Raw genomic sequence first — 15,439 nt, forward strand, 5'->3', positions numbered from 1 at the left:
TCACCATCCTTTTATTTTCTGCCGACACACTAAACGTCAGCTGCAATCGTTGCTAGTAAGTAGTCTAGTTTTTTAATCTGAATTTGTTAAGCAAAGCATAGGTTATTTACATTTGAGTTTGACACCTCGTGAATGTCAAACTAAATTTTAAATTAAGTATTAATAAAATATCAATGACATTTGATAGTGAATGTAATTATTATATAAAATAAATAAAATGTTCAAAAATACGAGTATATTTTGAAAGCAATAATTTATTAACAACTTTAAAAACGTTTATACGAGTATACGGCTTCCCCTTTAATGGGAGTACCTAATGATAAATGGACTGTTCCATTTGTTATGAAATGAAAATTGTTATTATAGTCGGTTCGCTAATCTCAGACACAACTGGCTAGTGATTTTAGTAGGTAATTTTTTTGTTGCCAAAACTGGCAAAATTACTAATTAATTAGTAATTATTAACTATTAAGTAATTATTTTTTTTGCAATATTGGCAAAATTACTGACTAAAATCACTAAGCAGTTGTGTCTGAGTTTAGCGAACCGACTATATGAAATGTTGTTTGGAATAAAAAATTATGATATGTGCAATTACATCCTTCTAATGAAAAAAATTATTGAAGATTTTTCTCAAATTATGGATACCCAACAACATTTTCATTTATAACTGTTTTATTTTTAATTTGACGAAGAAAGGTTGTTTTTCATAAAAAGCTCTTCATGGTCTAAGATTTATGATGCAACCATCAAATTTTATCAATTTTATACGAGATATATAAAAAATATGAATTTCGATCAAGAGTAAAGTACCTTTATAGTTCACAACATTTAAATTAGAATGATATAATTGCACATTAAAACATACTTTTTAATTCTAAACAACTTTTCATAATAGCAATTTACCATATGAATTAAAATACGTAAATAAACAAAGTTTTCGTTATGATAATGCTCGCATTTTCAGCTTGTTCCTATCTGATTTGGTGTAAACAAAAACATTATAAGTCATGAAAACCATTTTGCCGGAAAACTAGAAAAAATACTATAAATATGTATTAATCATTTAAATAAATACCAAAAAATTTGAAAAATATTTTTGACACTTTTAGATGTAATGTTTGTATTGAGGTTTTTAGTACAAAATAATATGTATTATATCAGCGTTTCCGAAATGGTGGGTCGCGACCCGGTACCGGGCCACGAAAGCAAAATGCCGGGTCACATTTTGTGCTTTGTGCAAAAAACTGGAAAATTAACATGAACTTCTTCTTTTACATTTTGAAGTGCGTTGGCTATCAAAAGGGAATGTTTTAAAAATACTAACTGAATTAAAGGAAGATATTTAAATGTTCTTGGAACAACATCCACCAACAGCTAGAGATGCAATATTTCAATTTAAAGACAGTTTTCATGATGACAATTGGTTAATCAAAGTAGCCTATCTTTGTGATATTTTTGACTTCTTGAACAATTTAAATATGAGATTACAAAGTAGTAATGTAACTGTATTTAAAGTACAAAAGAAGGTGGAAGCTGCAACAAAAAAACTTTGTGGACACGTCGCGCGGATGGAGGAAATTACAAAGCTAACAGAACTACAAAAATAGTACCTATAACGTGAATGCATTGCCGGATGATATTTCAGTGGCTTTCAAGGAACACCTGCTAGGACTTGAGGCAAATCTGAAGGAATATTTTCCCCGCATCCGCAGCAACAAACAGTGGAAAAGTAATCCATTTACAATGGACGTGGAATCCGAGACAGAACTTCTGGATTTAGATCTTGAGTCATTAATTAAGCTATCCTGGGATAGGGCACTCAAAGAAATATTTGACAAAATACTGTCTTGCCGCCAGGAGTACCCAGTTTTATCAAAAAAAGCGATAGTTTCTAATCCCTTTTGTTACGACCTATAAATGTGAGGCAGGGCTTTCAACAGTGGTTTTCCTTAAAGATAAATATAGGAACCGTTTAGAAGTCGAACCGAACCTGAGAATAATATTAACATGTTTTCCTCCAAACGTGAAGTTTTTAGTTAACCAGAAACAACTGCATACTTCTCATTAATAAAGAATTTGATTTTCATTTTTTATTGCATTTTTTTGAGCTAATGATTCTTTATTAAACTATATAAACCTATAATAAATATTTAAATATGTTTTCTTGTACACACACACCAGGGTATGAAAAAAAAATAGTGGATCACGAAGGATAAGAACAAAAATAACCGGCCCACGGAAAAATAAGTTTGGGAAACGCTGTATTATATTATTCTTCATCACAATTTTAAAAATAGAAAAATATCTAATGTTTTTGTTTACACCGATTCACTTTGGGACAATCCTTGTGACCAAACTTCGTCCCCGACACTGCTTTATTCAATTTTATCAAGGAAACTCCTAGCGCTAGCGTTCTCCTAGTCCTAAGCACACTCATTCTGACGCAGAGACTAGTAGTTTTAAAATATAGATTCTCGCTGATATATTATAATCGTGACTCTACCGACATTTATCAAGTAAACAACGCGTTTAAAAGGATTTGCTTCATTCAGTTTGATTCGCGTTATACAACTGTGATAAACTTTATCTAATCGCACAGTGTCATTATAAACCAGACAACTATATATTAGACATAAACACAAACTTCTACAGTCAGTTGTACAGTTCAAGTTCATATTGCAAAAATGGTGAAAGCAAAAAAGTGGAATTACATGAAACACTTCGAAGGGTGGCCTAAAAAGACCGATGTCGAACTAGTGGAAGAAGAAATGCGGCCTATTGAAGACGGGGGTAAGTAAAGCTTTTTATTAGGTCACGGAGTAATCAATAAAAGTAGCTTTATACTATTAGTACATGTTATGAGGCAGCTTCCGTATGAAGAAATTTCTGATTGAGTTTCTTTGCGGATTCCTGTTCAAAAATATCCCCTTTACAAATCAGAAGGGTGCCAAGCGAAATGTTTGTTCAGAAATTGTTTAGAAAATATTTTTATAATTTTTTTGGATTTTAAACAAAAAAAAAATTCTCAGAAGACATCAGAGGCGTAGCTACCGCCGTATCAGCCGTATCAATTATACGGGGCCCCCGACATTCAGGGGCCCCAACGCGGCATGTCGAAACAAAATTCCATTTCCATTCAAAAAATTGAACAAAATATTCTGCAATTATTTCACTACTAAAACGCTTTGAAACAGTGTACATATTATATTGTTGGGATATCGACATTTTCGTGTAATGGATTCTTTATTATAAACTATATTTATGTACTGTACAGGTACCTATCTATTTTCTGCCTCTCGCCGTTCTATAACAACAGACGTTTTTTGTTTTCAAGTTACTTCTTATTGTCTATTTACCGTTGGCTGTGTGAGACATTGTATAATGTATAATGCGAAATTGCAATATTTGTAATCGCTTTACCTTTGATAATTTGAAACATGTGTGTATTGTTTGCGTATATTTTCGTGTAATCTGTTCTTTATGTATCCATTGTATTTGGGTATAACTATTTGCCGGCTGCTCGCCGTTAAAGAACAGAGCTTCTTTGTTTACGCTCCTTTTCAATGTCTACTCACCCTTTGTATTGAAAAAACTGAATCTGTTTTAAAACAATGAGTCTCAATTCAAATCTGTTTTTTGACTTTGGATTCTTAGAGTTTATTAGATTTATTATTATTATCTATATTTGAGTGTTATACGCTGAACTTATTAGTTCCTAAGGTTGTATTATGCAATTTGCAAATTATTTAAATTTTGCAATATACAGGGTGTTTCATTAATAATTGGAAATAATTTAATTGTAGATTCCTGGGCTCCAAATATGTATTAAGATTTAACCCAAATCACCTAGTCTGAAAATGCTTCTTACAGAAACTAGAGCTCTTTGAAAAAGGCATCTTGTAATTAGTTTTTTTAAATACCTCCAGAACGTTTCTATTCAGAGAAACCAAAACTGGTACGCCTATTTATCTTCCTTTTTATCTTTAACTTTTAAGCCTTTTTGACACTGGATCATTAAATTGTGAGGCATTTTAATAATAAAAGGTACTCTTGCTTTAAGTCGGTAGGATACACCGTTTTCTAGAAATGTCGATTTGAAAATTGTGTGTTTTTTTAATTTGAAAAAAAAATTTCAAAAAAGAACTATGAAAACAATAAACGAAAACTGGTACGTTTATTCCAGAGATGAATCGATCTTATCAATTGCGAATTTCTAGTACCGGTCATATGCGTGCGTTTTGAGTAGGTCAACGGATATTTTATCGCATTATTATTTGTGTCTTTAATTTTGAAACATTTTTGACACTAGATTATTAAATTATGAGGTATTCTAGTACTTAAAGTTACTTTTGCTTTAGATCGGTAAAATACACCGTTTTTTTTGAAAAAAAATTTAAATTTTGATCAAATTCAAAAAACAAAAAAAAATTCAAATCGATTGAATATCCTACCGACTTAAAGTAAGAGTAACTAGAATACCATAAATACTAGAATACCATAAATATTAAAATACCATACTAGAATACCATAAAATTTAATAATCCAGTGTCAAAAATGCTTAAAAGTTAAAGACAAAAAAGTTATGCGATAAAATAACCGTTGCCCTACCCAAAGAGGCTGCATATGACCGGTACTAGAAACTCGCAATTTATAAAATAGATTTATCCCTGGAAGATAAATAGACGTACCAGTTTTAGTTTTTCTAAATAGATGTGTTCTAGAGGTATTTCAAAAAGCCTTTTAGGAGTAGGTGATTTAGGTTAAACCGTAATATTTTGAGCCCAGAAATCTACAGTTGAAATATTTCCAATTATTAATGAAACACTTTGTATTGTTTTGTTTTATTTTATTATCTTTTATTTTGTAATAATATTGACGATTTGTGTAATTTCAGTAAACTGTATTTGTTGTTGCTTTTTCCTACTCTTTGTACCTAGGCTTTGTCCAAAAAATTGGAAAATTTTCAGTGACAATAAAGTATATTTCTATTCTATTCTATACACGCGTTTTTGCTGCTTTTGTTGAACATTTTTTTAGCACTAACCCATATCAGTCGTGGAAAAGGGCCCCGCGACAAACTTTGATAAGGGGCCCCTGTGGGGCTAGCTACGCCACTGGAAGACATGTTAAATTAAGGTACAATAATTAGTTACTTAATTTACAATAGATTAAAAAGTTTAGTCTTTATTAATTTACAATATTGTTTATGTTTAGTTTTCGTCTAATAACGTCTTTAGATCGTCAGAAAGATAATTGTTGAATTGTTCTTATATAAATTTTGCATAATTTAAGTTTAATAAGTGTTTTACATTTATCACATACCGGTTGATTTTGTCTGTCAAATAAATGTGAATTTAGTCGAGTTAATCGTGTATGCCCTAAACTTAGGCAATCAAAAATGGTTGGCACTTTTTGTTACTTTGTCAGTTACACTGGATTTTGGATTTTGGATTTAAACACTGTTTTAATGTCACTAGCAACCACTTCACTCACTATTGCTGAATTTTCGTTGTTTGTTGCATCTCTAAGATATCTGTGCTTTTTTGGTGTAAAATATTTAATTCTGTTTTCACAAGGGCACCAAATGGATGTTTTGGATACAGCTGCTGAATTGTCAGAATGGAGTTTAAAAAGTCAATGACAACCTACTGTAAATAGTTGTTCTAGATGGCATTACTCGGCCGTGTGAACAGTATTGAATGGTGATGATATTATTTATATAAATTTATGATGTTGATCAGTAGAGAGCGGAATATATGCAAAGTGCATATAGATGCATATATTGCATATTTTCAGACAACAAACACAACATTGCATATTTAAGCTAAACACGATTTATTTTGCATATTTTAAAAATAAATTATATAAAAGTTTAAAATTTTCCTCTCTTAGTTGGAATTTTAAAACTTCGATATGAACGAGCTCGTTATTTATCTATCTATCGCTCATCTGGACTTTCCCATTACTACCTGAATTTAACAATTATGGGTGTTCCCAGAAAAATATTATTTTATTAGCGTAGCAAGTCGTAGGTACCTACCTGTTTTTAAGGGTCTAATAATTATTTTGTCAGTTTCCGGCCAACAATTGTTTAAAGTAAACGTTGTATCGTATTTAGTGTTTTTAAAGTGATTGGTATATATTAAATTTAAATATGTCTACCATTCAAAAAAGTGCTTGGATAAAGTGTTTTCCCGAGTTAAAGCTAAGTGGAGACAAAGTATTTTGCAAGGCCTGTTCCAAAATCGTAAGTTACATTCATTTTAACATTTCATTTTTTAAATGAGGAACTGACAAACAAAAGCATCATGTCCTACAAAAGAAATTTTTCTGGAAAGAGTGTTTTTATTCGACAAATTCGCTTTTACTTCTATAAAGACGGACATAGAGAGAAGCATCAAAATACAAAAATCCATCAAATTGCAGACAATTCCGCTTTTGTTCTTCAGCTTAAGTAACGTACTTTGTTCTTTAAGTAACGTACAAATTGCTAAAGAACTTATGTTCATAAAAGTTAATTTTAGTTTTTTACCAGATCTAATAAAGTCATTAGAACAAAGGAATTTACAATTAAGTGATTCGGTTAATCTTGTTAACACTTTTTCTGCTCATTCTCAAAAAATTACCGGAAATACAGGGATTACAATTATAAATAAATTAAAAAATGTTTTAGAAAAAAATGAGGGCTTCGATTGTTTGAGGAAAGTTGTACGTATTTTTGAAGGAACTTTTCTGAAGATCTTACGACTTAATATATTGTTTTATTTTTGAGTATTTTTAATATGCATTTGCATATTTAGACAAATTTAGAAAAAATATCTGCATATTTGTAGTAAAAGTAATGCAAATATATGTGCATATTTTGGTAATGTTATGTTGCATATATTCCGCTCTCTATTGATCAGAATCTATAACAGCAGCTCCTAAGTTTTCTGAAGTTTTGGATGCGTCGGTATAGGTATATGTAACAAGCAATAATCTTTATTGATTTTATTGAGAGAAAAAAACTGAAGTGTGTTGGCAAGGTTGGCATGGTTTGCTTCACTTTTATTGAAAACAGATAGACTGAGATTAATTGATAGTTTTCGAGTTATAAACGATTAAATATCTAAAAAATGCGAAATTACGCATTTTCGAGGCTTGAAAACTCATATGTAGATTATTATTTTTGAGGTTGTCAAGTACCTAAATTGAAGTTTAAACATTCAAATTCAAGATGCTGAAAAGTAATCGATGCTTATTTCAATTTAGACCGTTGTTTTTTAATTGTTAATATATTATCACTTTATCAGAGATCCATTATTGTTTTATTGTATTATTATTGTATTGTATTACTTATTGTATGTATTACTATATTGTTTCTGTTTAATTTTGTATTGGGGATAGGATTGTATATTCTTTATTGCAACTGGCTAAATGACTAATGTCTATGCCATCAAATAAAAAAAAAATTATGCACGCCCACTCAAATTTTAACCGGTCTTAAAAAAACAACGGTATACATTGAAATAAGCTCCGATTATTCTTCAGAACCTTGAAACTAAATATTTAAACTTGCATTTTGGCGCAATAATAATGTACTTATGAGTTTTCAGGCCTCGAAAATGCGTATTTTCGAATTTTTCAGATTTTAAATCGCTTTATCCTCCTCCTAAGTTCCCTCTCTATTGAAGTTGGCGACCAACACGGCAAATTTCTCTCTGTTCTGGGCTTGATAAACTTTTTTTTTGGAGGTGGGAATCTTCTTAAGACCGTCTGAGAAGGTGTCCCAGGTGTGTCGGATTCAGTCCGTCCTATCTCTATCTTGCCGGGCCACCTACCGACTAAACCCACCTCCTCTTTCTCCAGCCGACGGGTCCGGAATAGCTCTTAACAAGCATATCTGATCCGTCGACCTTACTCATAGCTCCCCTCCGGCAGTCCCAGCATGTATTCCACGGATTATCCGGCCGCCTGGCCGCCCCCCGCTCTCTGCGCCGCACCAGACCGGTCGCCGTGCGCGGGGTAGTAGGGCAGCCAGGACGCCACCAAAGCCAAGATGGAACCAACCAAAAAATTCCAGTTGACAGTTACGAGTAACTCCAATCATTAATGCTTTCATCTATGCACGCCTTCTCATCCACCCATTCAGTCTCTCACTCTGATATTAAGAAGGGGCAGTCTGTGTAGGTCGGATGTAAAAGGTCCTTCCCCACCGACTGCCCCACAACGACACGGACAAAGATAACATAAGAAGAAGAAACAAGAATAAAAGAGATGAAAAAGAAAAGAGCAGAGAAGGTATGAGGGAGAGAAAAGAAGAGAAAATAAAAGGGAGAGAAACAGAGAATAGAAAGAAAATATAGAGAACATGAACAGGAAAAAGCAGAAAGTGAAAATAAGGGCTTGATGAACTAAGTCATTCCCTGTTGCGTGGGTCCAATCTCAGATGTTTCGGAGCCAGGGTTTTTTCTTTCTTCCTATACTCCTTTTACCGTCTAATTTGCCTTCTAATATTACCTGGAGCTTCTCAAATTTTCTATGGCGCATTATGTGTCCTAGATATGACTCTTTAAATCGCTTAAAACTCAAAAACTGTTAACTTCCTGAAAAAAATCATAAGAGACCTTTTTTATTTAAAATGCTCCAAAAAATCAAATATAATGATTTCTGGAGTAGAAAAGGCGGAAATGGTTTAAACAATTTCTGCTCAAAAATTTCGTTCGGTACACTTCTAATTTGTTTAAAGGGAACATTTTTAAACAGCAATACGCAAACTAACTTAACCTTCGGATGACCAAGGAGGGGGGGGGGGTAAATTTCGACCCCAATGTATGTTTTTATTTAATAAATTCAGAAATAATATTTCAATTTTCAACTCATTATTTTTTTATCTGACTTTAATAGCATACTAGATACCCTCATATTTTGTAATAAAAAAAATTCCCTATATGTTACGAAAAACAAATTTTTTTTCTGAATTTGGGGTCAAAGACGAACTCCCTTGGCCTTCCATGTTCCAATTTTATATTAAGTAATACCATCTTATGTGGAATTGTTTGTAAAAAACATTCCAATATTAAAAAAAAATTATTGTTAAACCTGTGGCAACGTAAATTAGTGAATATTTTAAAATTTCTTCAGTTCTATGTTCAGAATGATGATTCCTGTTTTGGTTCAGTTGTGATTAAAATATGTTTTACTAATGTTTATTTATCATTTATAGATACAACACTAACATTAAAATTACATTATTTTATTTGTTAAAACAACTTTGTTTTTCTGTCAATTGTCATTTTTGACTAAGGGTCACTTTTGACCAGCGTTCGTCATCCGTGTAACAAAAAAGATTGGTCATCAGAAGGTTAACTAACCGTATCAGAACATTTTTCATACGATAGAGGCCTCACAACATAGACTATTACTTGAGATATTTTTAGATTTGGTAAAAATAAATTTTTGTTGTTGTGTCTGTTAAACATTATTTACGTTTGTTAATGAAGGCCAATATTTGAATATATTTTACATCACACTTAGCGTAAATATATTTTGTTGTTGTTGTGCATTAGAGAACTTTGGACATAAGTTGTGACATATTTGGTTTAAGTTCATGGCTTTTGCTTTATACGTTGTCAAGTTCAAGGTATACGTTTTATACGAAAATAGAATTAAGTAGATCAGGGCGGATCTTTGAAAAAACGTCTGTTTTTGGATGTGAGAGGTAGCATTCTGATTTTTGCAGATAAAGTTAAGATAAACTTCAACAATAATAATAATTGACTTGTACTCCTTCTCAAATATGCCCGGAACATTAATAAAAAAATTTAAATATTTAAAAATTTCGAAAAACATCGATTTTTTTCTACTTTCTTTGCTTATAACTTTAAAACGATTCATTTTGGAACAAAGTCGTAGAGAAATAAAATAAAGATAATTGAATTTTGTATGATAAACGATTGGTAAAAATGTCTTAAATTATTACCCTTTCTGCAAAATAGCAATAAATACAAAATAAGGGGACAAAATAAGCCTGTTTTTATTCAATTTCAATCTAAATCTAAAATTCAATCTAATTTTTTTTCTTTCTGAAGAAAAAGTAGACCATTTAGTAGTTTGCTAATTTTTTTACATATAAAGAGGTTCTCTACCTATCTAATACACTTTACAGAATTAAAATCGGATTAGCGGCCTCAGCACTGTTTTAAAGCTATAAACAATTTTTTGGCTTATAAACAAATACAGTGAAGACGTTTCAGTTGGCATAAATTCATCTTCTCGAGAATAGGCGTCTCTGGAGATAAATCCCGAAACAGGTCGATTTTTATTTTTAAATTCTAATTTTTTGGTATATATAATAATATATATCATGCTAGTGACGTCATTCATCTGGGCGTGATGACGTAATCGATGATTTTTTTAAATACGAATAGGTGCCGTGTGATAGCTGAATCGAAAGGTTATTCAATTTTGTATTCACTAATATAAACATTACCATAACTATTTATACAGGGTTTGAATTAAAAAAAATTAGAATTAAATTAATTCCAATATTTAGACTACGTCATCACGCCCAGATGGATGACGTCACTAGTATGATATGTATGCCAAAAAATTATAATTTAAAAATAAAAATCGATCTGTTTCGGCATTTATCTCCAGAGTCGCCCATTCACAAGAAAATTAATTTTTTCCAACTCAAACGTCCTCACTGTATTTGTTCGGATCTACGGATGTGGCGGATTTACAGGTAGGGAAATGGGGAAGATTTTCTCCCTAACAAGGTTCGAAAATAAAGAAAAAAGTTGTGGAAACATAAAAATGGCCTCACTTGGTAGACAACAATTGACTGCTCTCTAAAATTTTCCGCCCTGGGTGTGAGTAGAGTAAAGCTTCAAGATTAGTATTGAGTGCGATTGGTTTATCTTCCAAATCAGCTTACTCCACCACTAACTTATTGGGCTATGTTGGGCTTTGTTGGGCTTGTTGGGAATACCTTTTGATTAGAGGAGAACCATTGAGTTAGATTGTGTTAGTGAGACTGTGTGGAAGGAGGAAATGTCCTGCTGGGAGTGATGCCGTTCTAGGAGCTATGAGGCCCTCCAAAAAAACCCACTTTCTCGGACAAAAAAAGGGGAAACGGAAAAGGAGAAGGCATTGGAGTGCTGAATGTCCGAGGAGGGTATGGTTTAGCAGCATGATACAATAACAGAAGATATGACATGGAGCAGGTAGGCGGGGCCAACGTAGCTACGTCACTCTGTGAGTAGATCAGCATTATATTCAGTGTTGTCGTATAGTAAACACTGCTTATTTTTGTGTTTAAGGTGAATTTTACTTATAATTTATTACACTTTTATCAAAATATTATATTCTTAGTTAGATTTGAATAGTCCTTAGGAGGTGTGATCATAAATATAATTAATGAATAAGAGAACTTAAGTAATAAAAAATATAACTGATGGGCTTCATGACTATCCCAGCTTTAACTTTTTTTATCATTTAACTTTAACACATTACAATTTTATTGTTACCTTTATTTCATCCTCAGTACATGTATTATACAGGGTGTATAATACATGTATTATATTATATAGGGTGGAAGGCACTTATGGAATAAAATTATTTCTGTCCTTGTTTTAAAAATTTTTTAAAAACGCTGAAACCCGGTCATTTTTATATATAAATGTAGGCTTTTTAAACCTAAATTTAAATTTAAACAGGGTGATTCACGAAAGCCTGGTATAGTTCATAAGCTTTATTTTTAATGGAACACCATATATATTTTTATATTATTAAAAGCTACTTAACGGCCTGATTTCAACGATCCATATCATGTATGGTGTATTATGAATAATACAGGGTGAAATTTTGAAATTACAATGTATGGAAACCACTTATGGAATAAAATTGTTTGTGTCCTTATTTTAGAAAATTATAAAAAACGCTAGGATACGTCAACTTTTAAATTTAGATATGCTCACTTTAAACATTAATTAAAATATACGGGGTGATCCACACAAGTCGATCATAGTCCATGATCTTTAATTGTAATGAAACACCCTGTATATTTCTATGCTTTTCGAATTTGCTAAATAACTTCATCACAAAAAGTGTATAGGGCCTATTATGAATAATACAAGATGAAATTTTAAAATTATATTAAATTAATATGGTACATGATATTAAATAATATATATTTACATAAAATTTTGAAATTATCTAATAATTTATCATACTTTAAATAATAGTAAAGTATGTATATAATAATGGTATTTTAACTAAATAAAGACATATATTTTCTAAACTATGTATAAATAATATTTATTTTTTTTTGGTTTTGTATCTTTAATGTCTTGACGAAATTTATGAATATTTTAAAAATTTCACCTTTTCAAAATTTCACCTTGTATTATTCATAATGGACCCGAATAATACATTTTTTTTGAGATGAAGTTATAAAATAGCTTCTAAGCACATAAAAATATACAGGGTGATCCATTAAAACTAAAGATCATGGACAATGCTGCACTTGCGTAAATCACCCTGTAAATTTAAATCTATGTTTGTAAAGCGCCCATTTAAATTTAAAAGTTGACCTGTTCCGGCATTTTATATACTTTTAAAATAAGGACACAAACAATTTTATTCCATAAGTGGATTCCATAGTTAATAATTTCAAAATTTCATCCTGTATTGTTCATAATTCACCCTACATGATATAGTTAGTTGAAAGCAGCTTTTAAAAATATAAAAATATACAGGGTGTTCTATTAAAAATAAAGCTTATGGACTCTGTTTTACTTTTATGAATCACCCTGTAAATTTAAATTTGTGTTTAAAAGTGCAGATATTTATTTAAAAATCGAAGAGTATCAGAGTTTTTTATAATTTTTCGAAACAAGGACAGAAATCATTTTATTCTATGCCTTCCACACTGTATAATTAGACGTATGTTGCCTAATAATAAAAAAAATCATGTTTCTGATTAATTTTTATTATTAGAATATGTTCTCAATAATTATATTTAATCATACTAAAGAAAACAGCACTTCTAGAAAGTTTCACAAATGATATTAAAAGCTAAAATCTCCAAATCATAATGGCAATGCATTCGAAATTTAAAGGATCTACTCACAACGTGACGTCATGCGCGACCTGAACGAAATTAGGAACGCTCCATATCATAACTTGGGTTATTGTATCATGGTTTAGCAGGTAGGCGTTTGTTTGGTGTACTGCAATCGCCAGTTAACTTGGCGACAGCGAATACGCACAACGTCACAGAGACTGATGATCATTCCCTAAGCCACTCTGCAATTTTGGTCTTGTGCGTCTCGCTAAGTTAACTGATGACAGTAGCCTCGGTGACAAGAGGGCGTTTTAAAGTAGGTACCTCGGGAACTATTGCCGGGAGTACGAAGAATGAATCCTGTGCTGTCAGAGAGGCGGTGTCCTGGTCTGAGTTATCTTTTTAAAATTCCAGACCCCTTTTATAAAGATGAAAAAAAGCTTGTTGGTATATTCTAGTTACTGTAAGACAGTCAAAATTTACTACTAAATGTATGTAAGTTTTTCTAAAGTGGGTTTCTTGGGCATATAAAACAGGTATAAAATTGAAATCTATATATTAGGAATAAAAGGCAGGTTTCGAGCACCTAGTTTATTAAATCTGGCCCAAGTATACTTTCGCTAACTTAGCATCATTAGGGGCATTTCGTCAAATTAGGAAGATATCCCAGCAAAGTGCAACATTAGCAAGAAATTTTAGAAATTTTGAAACTGATAAATACATATAACACACACTGGACAAAGGACAAACAGATCAAAATTAAATAAAAATTATGCTACATCTTAGCAAGTCAAAATGAAAAAATTTCCTTTGTCCAGTGTGTGTTATATTATATGTATTTATCAGTTCCAAAAAAATTCTAAAAATTCTTGCCAATGTTGCACTTTCCTGGGATATCTTCCTAATTTGACAAAATGCCCCTGATGATGTTAAGTTAGCGAAAGTATACTTGGGCCAGATTCAATTAAACTAAGTTCTCGATATCTGCCTTTTATTCCTATAGATTCCATATATTCGAGTATTCAACCTACTTCTATTTTACTAGTTATAAAGTTGTTTGGCATTTATTATTGATTCATTCCAAAATTAAAAAAAAAACTTGCAAGCTCACTATATAATAAGCTAATAAAAATTTTAAGAGCGTATAATAAAATAGATAAGCATGGTAAAATAGATAAAACCTACATTTAGATGAATGCGTCATAGATAATTGATATTAATTTAGCTCCAAGGTCTAGGCCAATTTGATCAGGGTCATAGAAATATTATACAAATAAAAAACTTTTAAATTATTGCTGTTGTACGTCATGGTAAACAGGGCCGGCGATAACGGGCCTGCAAGGGATGCATTGCACGCGGGCGCCCCTGTTTGGGGGGCGCCAGAATAAGCTTTTTTTCTGCTGGTATTATGTAAAATACTAAAATAGAAAAATTAATTTTTTTAATAATTCGTCATAATAGATAATACCCTAATCGTTTTTAATACCATAATCGTTTTTCGTTTTAAATAATACCCTAATCTGTGTTTGTTTGTTAGTTTTGAATATCACATAATATACAAAAATATGCAATGCCCTGTAGAATTCTTACCATGTAGTAATATAATTTATTGATCAAAGATATCATATTTCAACTAAACAACTTTGCTCTTAAATCAGAATGCTTTGTTTATGTTCTTCAAATTCCTTGCAAGTTGTTAGTTTTGTATCAGCAGTTATGAGAGGAAATGAATGATTTCTAGTAGAATAAACAAGATTGTGATACTGTTTTCTTGCCGCCTGCGCCTGTCCAATTTAAGTATTATGTACCTATTAATAGGTATCAAGTTATGTATTAATCCCATAAAATCCCACATACACATACCGGGTGTCCACTTATATTTTCTTCCATTTTAACTGCCTATAACTTCTAAACGACTCAAGATAGAAATTTTATTTTAGTAAAAGTTTTGTTTGACTGGATTAAATTTTTTATATCGCTTTTAAATAAAAAATGGCAATTTTTTGAAAAAAAAACGTTGTTGACTTTTTTTATTGAAACACCCAGTATATTCTGTTGTAAATTGAAAGAACAGTCATTTACCTATCCAGCGATATAACGTTTCTTAAAATCGGTTTTGAATGACTGAGCATTTAATTTTTAAAATGAGAGATGCAATGTGGAACTCACATAACATAATAGGTTTGTTCTAGCATCAGTTTCAAACAGTTTGAAACCATCAGCGAATAGTGGACCAGCGTGAGTAGAGGGGATAGCACTGGTGACTGTATTATGTTTTCTAACTGACCAACTGTTTGCTGACAGTTTCTGTCAACAAACCTAATCAATTTGTTTAGTTATGTGATATCCACATTGCACTTCTCATTTTAAAAATTAATTACTCATTAC

The 15,439-nt window shown here is 31.5% G+C and overlaps 1 protein-coding gene across 1 annotated transcript in view; it reads left to right on the forward strand.

The window, feature by feature from the left end:
- Positions 1 to 2,435: 2,435 nt before the first annotated feature.
- Positions 2,436 to 15,439, forward strand: part of LOC114326785 (prostaglandin reductase 1) — a 35,660-nt gene continuing 22,656 nt past the window's right edge. The window contains exon 1 of the mRNA XM_028275221.2: positions 2,436 to 2,793. Within this exon, the coding sequence (XP_028131022.1) occupies positions 2,688 to 2,793 (106 nt within the window). The 5' untranslated portion in view covers positions 2,436 to 2,687. The remainder of the gene's footprint in view (positions 2,794 to 15,439) is intronic.

Source organism: Diabrotica virgifera, chromosome 9 (assembly GCF_917563875.1).
Source record: "Diabrotica virgifera virgifera chromosome 9, PGI_DIABVI_V3a".
NCBI classification, from domain to species: Eukaryota; Metazoa; Arthropoda; class Insecta; order Coleoptera; family Chrysomelidae; genus Diabrotica; species Diabrotica virgifera.